The 13,907-nt window shown below is 55.6% G+C and overlaps 5 protein-coding genes across 5 annotated transcripts; 4 read left to right on the top strand and 1 right to left on the bottom strand.

Moving 5' to 3' along the window:
- Nucleotides 1-223: 223 nt before the first annotated feature.
- INS49_008473 (uncharacterized protein) lies at nt 224-2,223 on the top strand (the record flags this gene model as incomplete). The annotated part of the gene is made up of 3 exons (XM_043169215.1): nt 224-582; nt 950-1,595; nt 1,678-2,223. The coding sequence occupies 3 exons, from the start codon at nt 224-226 to the stop codon at nt 2,221-2,223; spliced, it is 1,551 nt and encodes a 516-aa protein (XP_043026895.1).
- Nucleotides 2,224-3,840: 1,617 nt separating this feature from the next.
- INS49_008472 (uncharacterized protein) lies at nt 3,841-6,136 on the top strand (the record flags this gene model as incomplete). Its single annotated transcript, XM_043169214.1, has 3 exons — nt 3,841-4,751; nt 4,808-5,494; nt 5,551-6,136. The coding sequence occupies 3 exons, from the start codon at nt 3,841-3,843 to the stop codon at nt 6,134-6,136; spliced, it is 2,184 nt and encodes a 727-aa protein (XP_043026894.1).
- Nucleotides 6,137-7,706: 1,570 nt separating this feature from the next.
- On the top strand, nt 7,707-9,086 carry INS49_008471 (uncharacterized protein; the record flags this gene model as incomplete). The annotated part of the gene is made up of 1 exon (XM_043169213.1): nt 7,707-9,086. The coding sequence occupies one exon, from the start codon at nt 7,707-7,709 to the stop codon at nt 9,084-9,086; it is 1,380 nt and encodes a 459-aa protein (XP_043026893.1).
- A 188-nt stretch (nt 9,087-9,274) lies between these two features.
- Nucleotides 9,275-10,853, bottom strand: INS49_008470 (uncharacterized protein; the record flags this gene model as incomplete). The annotated part of the gene is made up of 2 exons (XM_043169212.1): nt 9,275-10,644; nt 10,796-10,853. The coding sequence occupies 2 exons, from the start codon at nt 10,851-10,853 to the stop codon at nt 9,275-9,277; spliced, it is 1,428 nt and encodes a 475-aa protein (XP_043026892.1).
- Nucleotides 10,854-11,566: 713 nt separating this feature from the next.
- INS49_008469 (uncharacterized protein) lies at nt 11,567-13,316 on the top strand (the record flags this gene model as incomplete). The annotated part of the gene is made up of 3 exons (XM_043169211.1): nt 11,567-11,705; nt 11,791-11,807; nt 11,913-13,316. 3 exons carry the CDS (start codon nt 11,567-11,569, stop codon nt 13,314-13,316), a joined length of 1,560 nt encoding a protein of 519 aa, XP_043026891.1.
- Between the last annotated feature and the right edge of the window lie 591 nt (nt 13,317-13,907).

Here is a 13,907-nt window from a genome sequence, read left to right as displayed (position 1 = left end):
GAGCTCATGGAATTGCTGAAGACTCGCTTCTTGTGACTCTCTGGTCTCGTACAACTCCTGCTGCTGCTGCCTGCCCTGCCCTGTCACTCCTGCATACTGTACTGTACACCTGGCCATTGTTGATCAACGGGGCCAATTGTAAAGTGGCCCTACTACTCCTGTCCTGACCTTTCCCCCCTTCTCCAGTCTTCAGTCACCCCACTGCCATCCACACCCAGAGGCCATGCTCCTCAAAGCCGCTCCCGCCCCGGGCCACCAGGAGGACATTGTCCTTCGCAACCACAATGGCCTGGGAGTCACTGCTGACGGTCTGGGCGCAGGCAGGATGGATGAACCGCAAGCTAGCGTTGAGTCACCGATCCCCAGTCATCCCCTGGGAATCAAGCCCCTGGGCAACCAGTATTTGTCGTCCGCCGCCAACGCTCGTGGCTCCATAGGCCGCCTCCAGGTTTTGCCCGACGAGGTGCTGGCCCAGCTGTTCGAGTATTTCGGACCGCAGTCTTTGCGCAAACTGGGCTACACCTGCAAGTTCCTCTTTGCTTTCTGTCATGCTGACGATCTCTGGAAGGCTTTGTTCCTGGAGTAAGTGACATCCCCTTACCAGTCGTTGCCCATTCCTGGACAGTTGTTTACCGGTGTAAGCCTTCATGTCAAACGCACAATCCCTGGCCATATCGGCCAAGGGTTTTGTTTATTGTTCGGTACCCTTGATCATGTGTATCCCGTTTCAGGGCAGTTGGTCTCTAAATGTTTTGAAACACAATTGACTCCTCGTTGGGCCAAGGAGCCTGTGATGTTGCGGCGGTGGAAGTCTTCCCTCACACACTATTCCCACTACTCACGCACGCCTTTCGTGCTCTTGTCTGCTTTGGGTTTGCCGCTGGCGGCAAATTTCTGAGTCTCGAGGTCATACTTTCACAGCGAGTTGTTGATTGACGGGTTTCCTTAGGAGTCATGAGGAGAAAAGGCGCCCCTTCCAGTGGAAGGGGACGTGGAGGTCAACCTTACTTGAATTGTCACCAGACCAGGAGGCCAAGATCAATTGCTGTAATGTCTTCTCCGATGTTCTTCATCGCCCGTTTGTCTGCAGCAAGGTGCCTCTGGGTCGTTTCTGCTCCAGAATCCCCAGCGCGAACGAGATCAAACGGCTTCCGGACATGACATACGAGGAATTTGCGGACAAATGGAGCGACAGACCCTTCATTCTGACGAATTGTATCCGTTCGTGGCCGGCTTGCAAAGAATGGAACATCCACCAGCTGTCGAGGACATACGCTGACGTGGAATTCCGCGCCGAGGCGGTGGACTGGCCCTTCTCAACATATTGCCACTACATGTGCAGCAATCAAGACGAGAGTCCCCTCTATCTGTTCGACAAAAAGTTTGCCGAGAAAATGGATGTCTCGATCGGGAAAGTTGAAGGGGCGGCATATTGGAAACCAGACTGCTTCGGGCCCGATCTTTTTGAAGTGCTGGATTCGGAAAGACCAGCGCACAGGTGGTTGATTGTAGGGCCAGCGAGGTCCGGCTCGACGTTCCACAAGGACCCGAACGGTACGTCGGCGTGGAATGCTGTTCTTCAAGGAGCCAAATATGTGAGTAGCTTCCCATAACCCCAAACTAGGCTCATGAGGCCGTTCGTCTAGTCTGGACACCTGCTAAGCTGCGTTTTTGAAGTGGATCATGTTCCCCCCTTCCGTGGAGGTGCCGGGTGTCTTCGTATCGGCCGACCAGAGTGAAGTCACAAGCCCTCTGAGCATAGCGGAATGGCTTCTAGAGTTCCACGAAGAAGCGCGAAAGTTACCAGAATGCATAGAAGGCATCTGCAGGGAAGGCGAGATTCTCCACGTGCCTAGTGGATGGTGGCATCTGGTTGTCAATCTTGAGAGTGGAATTGCGCTCACACAGAACTTCGTGCCCAAATCACACCTCGCCGTCGTTCTCGAATTTCTGAGGGACAAACCAGACCAGGTGACGGGGTTCAAGAGAGACGTCGTCGATCCCTATAGCCTGTTTGTGGATCGCCTCAGGGCACAATTTCCGGAACTCTTGGATGCAGCGCTCGTTGAGATGGATCAGAGGCACAGCAAGAAGAAGAGGAAGTGGGACGAGGCCATCGCTGTCGAAGAGACGGCGCAGACTTCAGGGTCTGGAGGGTCTGGAGGGTCTGGAGGGTTCAGCTTCGGGTTTGGGTTTGGCGGGGACGATGAAGAGATACCGTGAGCAAGAGCCGACCAGGCATTCTGTGTCTGCTATAGTGGAAAAATGTAAAGAGTCAAAGGCCGTGAAATAGATCGCCCTGTCTCGTTCATCATGGCACTCATGCGATAGAAACATAGAAACAGCTTTGGTGGTGCAGGAATGTATGCACACACGGGACCGTACCGGGGAGGTAGCTTTGGTGACCTGCCAACTGGGCACCAGCAGAGTGGTACTTAGATGTATCCTTTGCTTTCATCTCAACTGCCAGCATGACACGCCCCAGGAGCCGGTTTCGTCCTGCCAAGGGCAAGCATTTAGTATACAGCATTTGCAGCGTCTATTGATTGGGTGAGTGGCATGAACGCAGTTGTCAAATCTCAGGTTGGGGGCGCTCCCGTAGCTGAGCTGGACGGCGCTTGTACAGCACGGTAGGCGTGCAGAGGTCAGCCGTGGACCGGCCGACAATGACAGGGATGGTCCACCGCAGCCCCTTGCGACCCCACGCTCTCCTCTCGGCCTCTCCCTTCAGCCCTTCTAGTCTCCCAGGAACCTCTCAGCATGGCTGCATGGTTCCTTGGGTGGACGAGACCTCATCTGGGCAAGGTCCACGGGTCGGGTACCTAGCCTGTCTACGGACGTAGATGGATAGTCTGTCTAGGTAGTGCCTCAGGGTACTGTTAGGCCAGCAAGAGCCAAACAACGCGCGCCCCCTCCCTCTCGCGCCCCCAAGCTCATCACCCCGTTCCGTGCCCGTCTCAGCTGGACCGACCGACGGCAACCCATGATCAATCACGTCGTATCACCCATTCAGCCGTCACCCGCGCTCTATCACCCGTCCCAGCAACACCACTTCCCAATATCGCGCATCTCTACCTGTACATACATAAACACATACATACATACATGCATACTCTTGTTGGCTTTCCCTAGCCTCGTCAAACCTCCAAGGACACCGCCTCCAGCACACCGACGGGGCCTTGCTGGCTGACTCAGGAGAGCTCTCCCTGTCAGCACGAAGCTATATCTATCTAGGTACCCGGTCTACCTGCATCGGTCGTGTCACTTCCCAACCCGAGCCGGCCTCCTATCCCCCCTCCTAACCCCAGCCTGCGACCTCTATTCACCTGCGCACTATCTGGGTACTCCTACCTGCCCACACCGTCCGTTCGAACCCTCAGCAGGGCAAGGCGCAGCCTTGATCGTTACACGACGCCCGGTGCCTGCATACGTAATGCACTTCAACGCTCTGAAATAGCATCATGCTCTCCGGCCTGTCTCTCCTCCCGCCCAAGCCACCACCGTCTTATAGACTCAGCTCCGCCCACCCCCGAATAAAACGACGCCGAGAGCGGTGTCTCGTTCACGTCTAATATTGGCTCTCCTGATCTTGATCGGTTTGTGTCTCTCGCGCTAGCTGTATATCACACCCGAGCCTTGGTGCGCCCCCTGCGGCCCCAAAGAGCGCGTCTGCAGTAACTCGAGGCTGACTGAGACAGCCCTATTGTAGTCTTCGGCAATCATCCATAATATCTGCAGCATCTCGAGACAGCCTTTGCAAAAAATCCCTGCTCTCTCCTCCCCCCGTATCAGCCTTCATTCGACTTGCGCCCAAGATAGAGCCCGTACGAGCGCGTCATAATGGTCTCCGACGAGACATACGAGATCTGCCTGCCAGTCCTCCAGGACTCGGCCATAGAAGAGGAGGACAAGACGGACAAGCTAGAAGAACTCTTGAAAAACGAGACGGCTCTGACCGGCCAGTCCCTGGAGAATGTTGTGCTGGACGTGCTTTGGCGCTATCGAGAAGGGGGTGGTAATAACGCCTCCCCTCCCGCCATCCGGCAGACCATTCTCAGGAGACCTTCGCCAGCCTCGTTCAGGACCACGGCTACCCCTCTCTCCGGCTCACCCCGTCTCGGTGTCAGTCCGCTCGCACCTCCCGGCTTCATGCCCTCGTTCAACCGCACCCTGTCGTCGGCCGCCTCCCCCTTTTCGTCTCCGCGCCCTTCGCCCCGTCTGGCGTTTTCGACACCAGTCATACCTCACAGCCCCAATCTGAACGCTTACGAGTTTGCGAATGACCCAGAGCCGTCGCAAGAAACGTTTGAGGACTACGCCTCCGACAACGTGGACTGGCTTGTTGGCGATGATGCTGTTAGTGTCGCATCCTCCTTTGGCACGTCCAGTGGATTAAATGCAAACGCGCCCGAGTTCTCGTCTCAACAAACCCCGATGAGACCACACGATGTCCTGCGATCGATTCTCGGCGAGTCCAGAACGGACGAGGAGATTAGTCAAGCACTGCTGGTCCATGGCTATGACCTCGGGGCAGTGCTTATATCAATGATGGACAACCAGGATGCTTCAACGGCGAGCACGTCAGCCGAAGGCAATGGCTACTTGGTCGGAAAGTCCATGACTCCAGATGCACGCCCAACCACGCCAGCCGATCAGAGGTCCGGGGTAATCTGCAAGTTCTACCTCGCATCGGGCAGCTGTATGCGGGCAGATTGTCGATTTAGCCATGACTTGAGCAGCCACATTTGCAAGTAGGTTTCGCCGCTTCTAGCCACGCACTCCGTTACTTACTAAACCCCTTATGCAGGTATTGGATGTCAGGCAACTGCCTCGCCGGGGATACGTGCATTTTCTCGCATGATCCGGCGCACCTCATGAACAAACTCAACGTTGACGGCACAGACACGCCGCCCACACAGAAGTCCCCAGCAAACATCCAGGTCCAGGACTTTTCCAGCTTCCCGTCTCTGGGGTCTGGTGGGCCGGACTCGATCCCTGTCTTCACACCTTCACTAGGTGTCACTCCTCCCCCTGGTTTCAAGAACATACACCCAAATGATCACCGCCCTCGTTCCCGCCCCGGCAGTCGTCACCAGCAGGGCAAAGAAAACGCCCAGGCGGCGCCATCCCTCGACGACAATGAGGCTTTCCCGACTCTTGGCTCTGCTGCAGCCAAGCCGGGGAAGAAGCACCATGGGAAAAGAGGCGGACACGGCCATGGGCCAAAGGAAGCGTACACGCCCAGCTCTCTCGCGGATATTGTAAAGATGTCGCCATCTCCAGGACCGACTTCAAGGCCCGACAGTAGGAAGATGAGTCGAAACGGAAGCTCACAAGGATCAAAGAATGGCGAGAACAGCGCAGCTGCTCAAGCAATCCCGAGCCCCAAGCATATCCCCTGGCTGGAGACGGGTGACAGCTCCAACAAGGCGTATCTCAAGGCACGCCAAGAGGCCATTCGGCACAGTGCTCTTAGGAACAAGTTTTTGCAGAAGTGAGTCTCGACCTGGTCAACAAGCTGTACAAAACTCATCCTAACTAGACCCACAGTGCGGCACAGGCATGGAACCGGCAGGACGCCCGGCAGGCCAAGGTATTCAGCCTGCGGGGTCAGAGCGAGAACGACCTGATGAAGAAGGCACACAGGGAGGCGGCGGAAAAGCTGTACGAAGATCGCAATAAGAAGAGCTCGTCGAGCCCGGAGATCTACGTGGACCTGCACGGCTTGCACGCAGAGGAGGCTGTCGAGTATCTGGAGCGGGTGCTCCTGGAGAACGAGCATGAGAGCCGGCCGATCTATGCCATCACAGGCACGGGGCATCACAGCAAGAACGGGAAGGACAAGGTGGGCAAGGCGGTGCGGGGTTTCTTGAACGAGTGGCGGTATGCGTTCCGAGAGTTCTCGGTGCCGGGCGACCGCAACAACATGGGGGGCATCCTGGGGGTGGACGCGCGGAGCTACGACAGGTCAGCGTCTAAGGAGGGCGGTGGTAGCACGAGGAAAGCAGAAGGGGGCGAGGAGGCGGTGGACATCCTCAGCCAGGGGGTCGAGATTGGGGACGGCAAGATGAAGCTGTTGGTGAGGGATACGACGATTGGCAAAGAGCCGCCCAGGGGGCCTCGAGGTGGCCGATGACATGTAGAGAGGAGATGAAGCAAACAAATCAAAGCAAATTCATATAAATAAGGACGAGCGTATCACGCCGACATGTGCAGGGTATGATTATACCAGAGAGGCTGCTTCTTGCCGTATGATGCGGCTCGCATTCCCGAGGGACTGCTCTGCTGTCTGTGGAAAACGAAACGCAGCCCCCCCCCTGTCGTTTTGACTCATGTTCCCCCCCTCGGCGGCAAAATCTCAAATCTAAAATCCAGCTATATTCTATTATATCTTTATTAAAGAATTATTTATTATAATATAAAATATATAATTATACTTTATTTAAAATATATAATTATACTTTATTTAAAATATATTATTTAATAAAATATAATATAATATTAAAAAAGTATTTTATAATAATATATATTATTATAATTAATTTATATATTAAATATTATAAATAAATTATATTTAATATTTTTATAATATAATATAAAATATAATTAATAATACATAAGTAAATTTTCTTCTTAAAATATTAATATAAATTAATATAAATAAAAAGTAAATTATATAATATTTAAATATTAAAGTTAAAATTATAAAATATTTAATATTATATATAAATTATATATAATATTAAAGTTTATAATATATAACTTTAAATATAATAAATATAATCTTATAATTATATATTAAATATATAATTATTTAAAATTTTAAAACTTTATTAAATTTAAATATTAAATTTAAGTAAATAATATAAAGTATTTAATTTTATAAATATTTTATATATATTCTTAAAAATATAAGGATTATAATAATATATATATATTTATAATATAAGTATTTATATTAAAATAGTTATATAGGAAATAGCTTATATTGGGAGGATTTGAGATTTGGGAGCGGAGGGGGGGAACACGAGTCAAAATGACAGGGGGGGGGCTGCGTTTCGTTTTCCACAGACAGTGTATGTCGCCAGCTGCCATGACAGGACCCTGGATCCTTGCCTCATCCCGCCTAACAGCCCTGAGCTGCTGCAACCCTCGGACCTGCGCATGAAACGGCCCCGGGCTGCCACTCGTTGTTCTAGCACCTGAACAAGACCCGACGTGCCGTCATTGGCGTCACAGCTTTGCTTACTACATGGCTATTCGAGGAACTGGCCCAATCAAGCTCCAAGAACACGCTTTCGGTGGGTAGCACTGCAGGCTATGAATATAGTTTATCTACCCAGCTAGGTACTTACTTGGTCCAGTCTAACGTACTTCGTAGATGTGTGCCAGACCTGACCTGCTTCCGGCATTGACGAGCTGCGCCTCCTTGACGAACGTCCCTCCCCAAGACTCCAACCACCGAGTCCGTGAACATCATCGTACCCAACCGAAAGGGCCAGCCACATATCACAACGTTGCAAGCTCCTTTATCGATTCAATGGCTACAACAAGCTAGCCCTAAGCCCTCACCATTCCCTACTGTAAGCAACCCGCACTTGTCCGCCCTAGTCACCCTGACGTCGTCATGCCGGTCTCTTTGAGGACAGACATTGCTGACCGTCCAACAGAACGCCGTTCACTCTGCACCCTCAACAACACACACCATGCCGGCCGACTACAAGTCCGCGGCAGCAGGCCTGGCTGTGCCCCCGTCTCCGGACAGCGAGACCCCTTCCGCCGCATCCGCCGCCGCACAGCTCGCCAACTCCTCCAGCCGGGACGAGCACGACGACGCCCCCTTCCGCGATGACAGCGACCACGAAGAGCATCAACGCGCAGACTCACCCCCGTCGTTCGGCCGCGACGAACGTCCGCTCCCGTGGGTCCGCCACAGCGGCGGTGGCAGCAATGCCCATGGCAATACACGGTCCTCCCGCCGGCTGTCGGCGCCCTACTCCCTCAACTCGCGCACCTCGGCGACCCGCGACGGCTCTGTCCGCGGCCAGTTGTCAGCGCTGGCTTCCTCGTCGGCAAAGACGGCAAACAACCTGTACAGGCAGTCCATAACCATGTATAACGGCCTGACGCCCACGCAGAAGGTCCTATTCATCATCGGCGGCAACCTCCTCGGCGTGCTCACCATCGTTCTGCTCATCTTCTCCCACAAGATCTTCACCCTTCTCGGGCCAGTTGCCGTCTCGTGGCGCGAGCTGCCCGCGGGGTGGCTGATAATCTGGGCCGCGACCTTCTTCGTGGCGTTCCCGCCCATGATCGGCTACAGCACGGCGTGCACGGTGGCCGGGTTCGTGTACGGGTTCCCCCTCGGGTGGCCGATCGTGGCGACGGCGACGGTGGCCGGGTCGGCGGCGGCGTTCGTGGCGTCGCGGACCGTGCTCAGCGGCTACGTGGACCGGCTGGTCGGCAAGGACAAGCGCTTCGTGGCGCTGGGCCAGGTGCTGCGTCACGACGGCCTCGGGGTGCTGGCGCTGGTGCGCTTCTGCCCGCTCCCCTACAGCCTGAGCAACGGCTTCCTCGCCACGGTGCCCAGCATCCAGCCCCTCAGCTTCGCCATCGCCACCGCCTTCTCCAGCCCCAAGCTGCTGGTCCACGTCTTCATCGGCTCGCGCCTCGCCATGCTGGCCGAGAACGACATGACCTTCGGCGACCGCCTCGTCAACTACGCCTCCATGCTCGTCGGCGGCCTGGTCGGCATGGGCGTCGGCTACTTCATCTACCGCCGCACCATGGCCAGGGCCGCGGAGCTGGCCAGGGAGGAGGCACAGGCCGGGCGGCCGCTTGGAAGCGGCAGGACGCCGGGCGCCGAGTATGCGGACGACGACGTCGGCGAGGGCGGCGAGGACGCAAGGCTGATGGATCCTAACGACGCCGCCGCGCTGATGGTCGATGACGACGACATCTCGCTGTGGGACGCCGCGGGCGACAGTCAGTTTGAGGACGAGGACGAGCACGCGAGGTATCGGGATGAGGAGGAGGCTGTCGAGGGCCACGGCAAGGCGAGTGGACCAGGCGGCGCGCAGGCCTAGAGTCAAGAGGTCACCGTCTTTGTGTGCAAGATAGATGTGTTTGTCATAGAATTAAAGTGCGCAAACGGCACGGACAGTCATGATTCACGAACGAAGCCAATGTATCTCTATCAACGACCCTTTTGACATCCGACCACCCCTCCGAGCTTGACACGCATGGGACAGTCCTCTCACGTGAGACCATTTCGCTAGTCGATGGCATCGTCCCGAAGCTTAAACAGCTGCGGCAGGACCTCGTCAGGCCGGGCGCGAAGGGCGTTGTGGTACATGGTGTTCGTCTCGAGGACCCGGATAAGATTGATCCTGCGCGCCGTGTCCCGCGCGAGCTCGGACTCGACGTACATGTCCTCGATGAAGCTGGCGGCGTAAACGGGGACCTGGTTCAGCCGCAGCCGGGACTCGTCGTAGAGGTTGTCCCAGCCGTCGTGCTCGGCCAGCGCGTCGGCGGCGGGCCTCAGCCTCGCCAACTCCGGGTAGTCGTCGAACATGAAGGGGAAGACCATCTCGCCCGAGAAGCAGAGCGGGGGCGCCGCCGGCTCGGCGTCGTTGTCGAAGGCCGAGAACTCCGGGTCCAGCCAGCGGAAGTTGTCGAGCTGCTGGCCGACCCGCTGCGCGGCCCAGTCGGACTTGATGCCCTTCTCGTAGCAGTAGATGGCCTCGTGCAGGACGGCGTAGACAGGCGCGGTGTCGAATGGGAGGTACGACTCGAACTGTAGGAGGGTTGGCCTCGTCAGGAAGCCGAACTGCTCCAGGTCCATGTTCAGTCTCAGGATCATGGAGTGCACGTTGTCGAGGCCGCCGTGCAACCCAAACATGTGGCCGAGAGTGAGGAGCCGCCTGGCCGTCACGAGTCCTCCACCGGGCAGCCGGACGCCCTTTTCAGGGCGGCTGTGCAGGAAGCCTGCGACTCTCCGCACGGCAAGGACGTCCTCTGGGAATTTCCTGTAGTAAGCCATGTTTCTCTCAAAGACCTTCTGGAAGGTGGCCCGGTAGACCTGATCTGGGGTCTTGGAGATGGGCGCGAGGCCGCCGGTCATAAAGACCTCATTGAGCCCCTCGGGGTGCTGGGAGAGGTAGCTGAGGCAGACGAAGCCGCCAAAGGACTGGCCGAAGATGGACCATTTCCTCTTGCTCTCGTCGAAGCTGTCGGTTAGGCATTTGCGGACGGCCTCACAGTCCCGCACATTGTCGACCTGACGGAAGAACTTGAGGTACTCAAACTGCTCTTCAGGAGAGGCGTCTGGCGTAGGAGCGGTATCGGCAGTGACTGGAGTGCTGAGCCCGACGCCTCTGTAGTCGAGGAAGAGGATCTGGTAGCCTCTGTTGAGGAGGAAACGGGTCAAGGAAGAGTCCTGGGGCTCAGGATTGCCAAAGCCAGGACCTCCCTGGAGGAAGACAAACCAGGGACGGTTGAGGGACGACTGGAATTGCGACTGTTGAGGGTTGATAGGCACCTCATACTTAGTAGCTCCCCTGGCGAAGAGCTGGATTTGTTTGCCGGATGGGTTTCTGTAGTCCAATGGCACCGAGAATAGGTACTCTGTCACCAGTAGGGCCCCTGGGTCGAGAATTTGCCATCAGCATTGTCCATCACAGTTCATTGAGAGCAACATTCTGTACTGTACTGCCTGTCATGCGACTGGGAAAGGAGATGGTGGCGTTGATGGATCCCCCGCTGGCCGGTTGTTTCGACGGTGTGCAGCACTCACCTGGGACGACGTGCCTCACAAAGCTCTTGAGCTTGGCTTTTGGGATCTCAAGTGCCATGACGCAAGAGGAAGTGCAACACAGACTATATACAGACGCGGGCTAGGAGCTGGCAAAGAGCGAGGGACGAACGGTAGGTTGCTGTAAGAGGGCACAGCTGGGGTCCACTCGTCTCTCATGTACTGCACAGCACCGCGATGTCTGTTTGTCTGCTATACGAGATGGGCTGGAAGGGGCCTTTCCGAGGACACAGGTCGCGTGGAAGACTAAACGAGGGCACGGTATAGACCCAGCACCGGGCGGGAAGGAGAAGTGTATCCCCACAGGTGTCTTGTCTGGGCTGGAATCGTCGTCGTCGTCGCCGCCCACTGCTGGCATCCCCGTCGTTAGCCTGGGGTGCATGTCGACCCGTTGACAGGTGATAACGGCCTGCGGGGTACTGTGAGATACCTAAATCACAGGCTGATCAGCAGACCCTCAGGCCCCGGACATCCCACCTAACCACCTAGCGGCACCGGTACTTAGGCACAGACTCGGGTACCTGGCTAGGCGGGTCTCCCGGCATCGGCGGGTATGAAATCTCCGGCCTGGATAAAAAGGCAAATCTCGTTCACTTGTGATTTCCTTCACCTGCCTCATCACTACCATCTTTTCCCTCCTCTGCCCAACGACACCCGTCGCGCTCTCACTGGGCAACAGCTCAGGATTTCAACTGCAGGCCCAGATGTAAGGCAACACGTCGGCCGCCCCGGATTCGCGTCCGCATCCGCATCATGGCCGTGGACTCGCCCCAACTGATTCAGACCTTGATTGAATCCTTCAACGCCCTCGCCGACGAGGTGCAGAACCTCGTTGACAGGAAGACTATTTTGGAGCACAAGCTTCGCTATGCCCATGAGCAGGTCGGTGATTGTTGTTTTCTTCTCGTTTTTCTTTGCCTACGTGATGATACTTCATAGCTCTAGATCTGCAAGTCGCCATTTTGGCGAGCGTGTAGACAACCTTTTACCACTTGTCTGATATTCCCCTTGGCCCCCACCTAACAAACAAACCCTCTGATTTGCCGCCGGCTCGGCGTGGGGCACCCAAACATGCTGACCAATGTCGCACCTGCAACAGTACCAGCTTCTCGCCGACAAATACGCTCCGGCCGCTCCTCACATTGCCGAAACTCTGGCCAAGCTTCAAGTGCCTCCAACCCCGACACTGACAACCTCAGGCCACGTCCCCCTCCCCAAGCGTCAACAGTCCGACAGCTCCCAGGCCGAGCTGGCCCTGTTCATCCGCGAAGGCAAAAAGGTGGCCCGGCAGCTGGCAATGGTGACGGATGCGAGCAAGGAAAGCGGGTCCAGTCGCGAGACCTTCTCCACCAACATGACCTCCCAGTCAACCTTCCTGGAGAGAGACTTCACGGTCGAGGGCAAGAAGGGTCATCTGGGCTGTCCATTCTCGGCAATGAACAAGGACGCCGTCGAGCGAGTTGAGGTAGATGATGTTGATGATCATGATGATCATGATGCGAATTACAATGAGAATACCGACCCTACACCACACCATTCCAAAGACCCGATATGTGCGGCAATGTTCGAGGAGAGCATGTCGGCCCCGGCGCCTAATGCCTCGGCTTCGAAGTGTCCCATCAGATATCTCGATCAGCACTCCCCCGAAGAGATCGCCCGTTATGTCGAGACCCACAAGCATGAGTTGCCGCGGAGCCACGAGGTTTGTCTCAAGAGAAACCAGAAGAACGAGGAGCAGATAAGGAAGCTCGACGCCAAGTACGGCAACCTCGTCTCCATGATTACAGACCTCAGTCACCTCCACGCTCCCATGCTGCCCGAGTCCCAGGTTGAGGCCCAAGCTGAAGCCGAGGCCGACCGGTCTTCGAACCGCCGAGTCAGTGATTGGGCCCAGAACGTGAGCTCTAGTACCGCGGACGGCCTGGTCGAGGAAACTGTCAAGGATGGCGAGGTGCCTACAGCCGAAGACTATCTCGACCGGACCGGTCATTTCGAACGACCTCTGAAGGAGATCCGAGTCGGCGAGTCGCCCAGCAGGCCATGGGGCATCTCGGTCCCTTTCCCACCGGATGAACCAGTGGAGCGCCCTACCTCCCCTCCTGCGCCTGTTCGTATGCCTTCGCTGAGCCCGGCCCCAGCGCCCAAGGCGCCTGAGGCTCGACCCTCCAAGTGTCCGTTTGACCACACCAAGGTGAAGAAATTAGACGGACCTGGCCTGGCCGAGTTTCCGAAAATGGAGGAGATCCAAAGCCCTCCACGACCTACCGCTCATAAGCCGGCTGCGAGTCAGCCTTTCACAACGCCTCTGAAGCATGCACAGCCTTCAGTGCCAGATAGTCCTCCTCCGTCTAATCAGCCTGCCTTTATCAACACGACGGAGATCGCAAAGACATCTGCGGTTGGTGCCTCAGCCCCTCAGATGGTCTTCAACGGCCCGGTATTTATCGGCTACCCCATGGAGCAAGCGATTCAGTTCATGCAGCATTTCCAGCGGCAGTCATGATCAAATTTTCTTTTCCTTTCTTCTTTTATGTGTTCTATCTCAGCGAGCGAGGGCGTTTGTGATGGTTTGGTACAAGTGGCATGGCGTTGGATTGATTTCAGATGGACATTGGACTGGATGGCAAGGCAGATCATAAATCCGAGGACTACGGAGAGGTTATGATCCTCTACACGGCGCGCAATGAGAATGAGAGACGACATTCGCCGAGCACTCACGGATTATATATCAGATGTGGAAACGAGAATGATAACCGTCTCACTTAATTAATAGCATGATTTTGACGCCGTTTCACCCGGCTGTCCATCTTCTTGATTGCTGCTGAGCATCGGGCGTAGCCTACCAAGCGACGATACACAGGGAGGGGGCAACAGCATCGCCATCCCCAACGTCTCGCCAGCCACGCATGAGGTTGGACAGGACAGTACATCCCGGTCTCTCCCAGCGCCGGTACGACCTCGGCGTGGTCCTGAAATGCCGTCTGTGTCACGCATGACGACCTTGGCGACGCCTCGTGGGGCATCACAAGTTGCCAGTGGCGACGCCCCCGCAGTCTCAAGCAGCCTCGCAGCTTGAACGATCCTTCCACCGCTT

The sequence above is a fragment of the Diaporthe citri genome (assembly GCF_014595645.1).
Source record: "Diaporthe citri strain NFHF-8-4 chromosome Unknown scaffold_3, whole genome shotgun sequence".
Lineage (NCBI taxonomy): Eukaryota > Fungi > Ascomycota > Sordariomycetes > Diaporthales > Diaporthaceae > Diaporthe > Diaporthe citri.
This window is presented reverse-complemented; position numbering and strand designations above follow the sequence as displayed.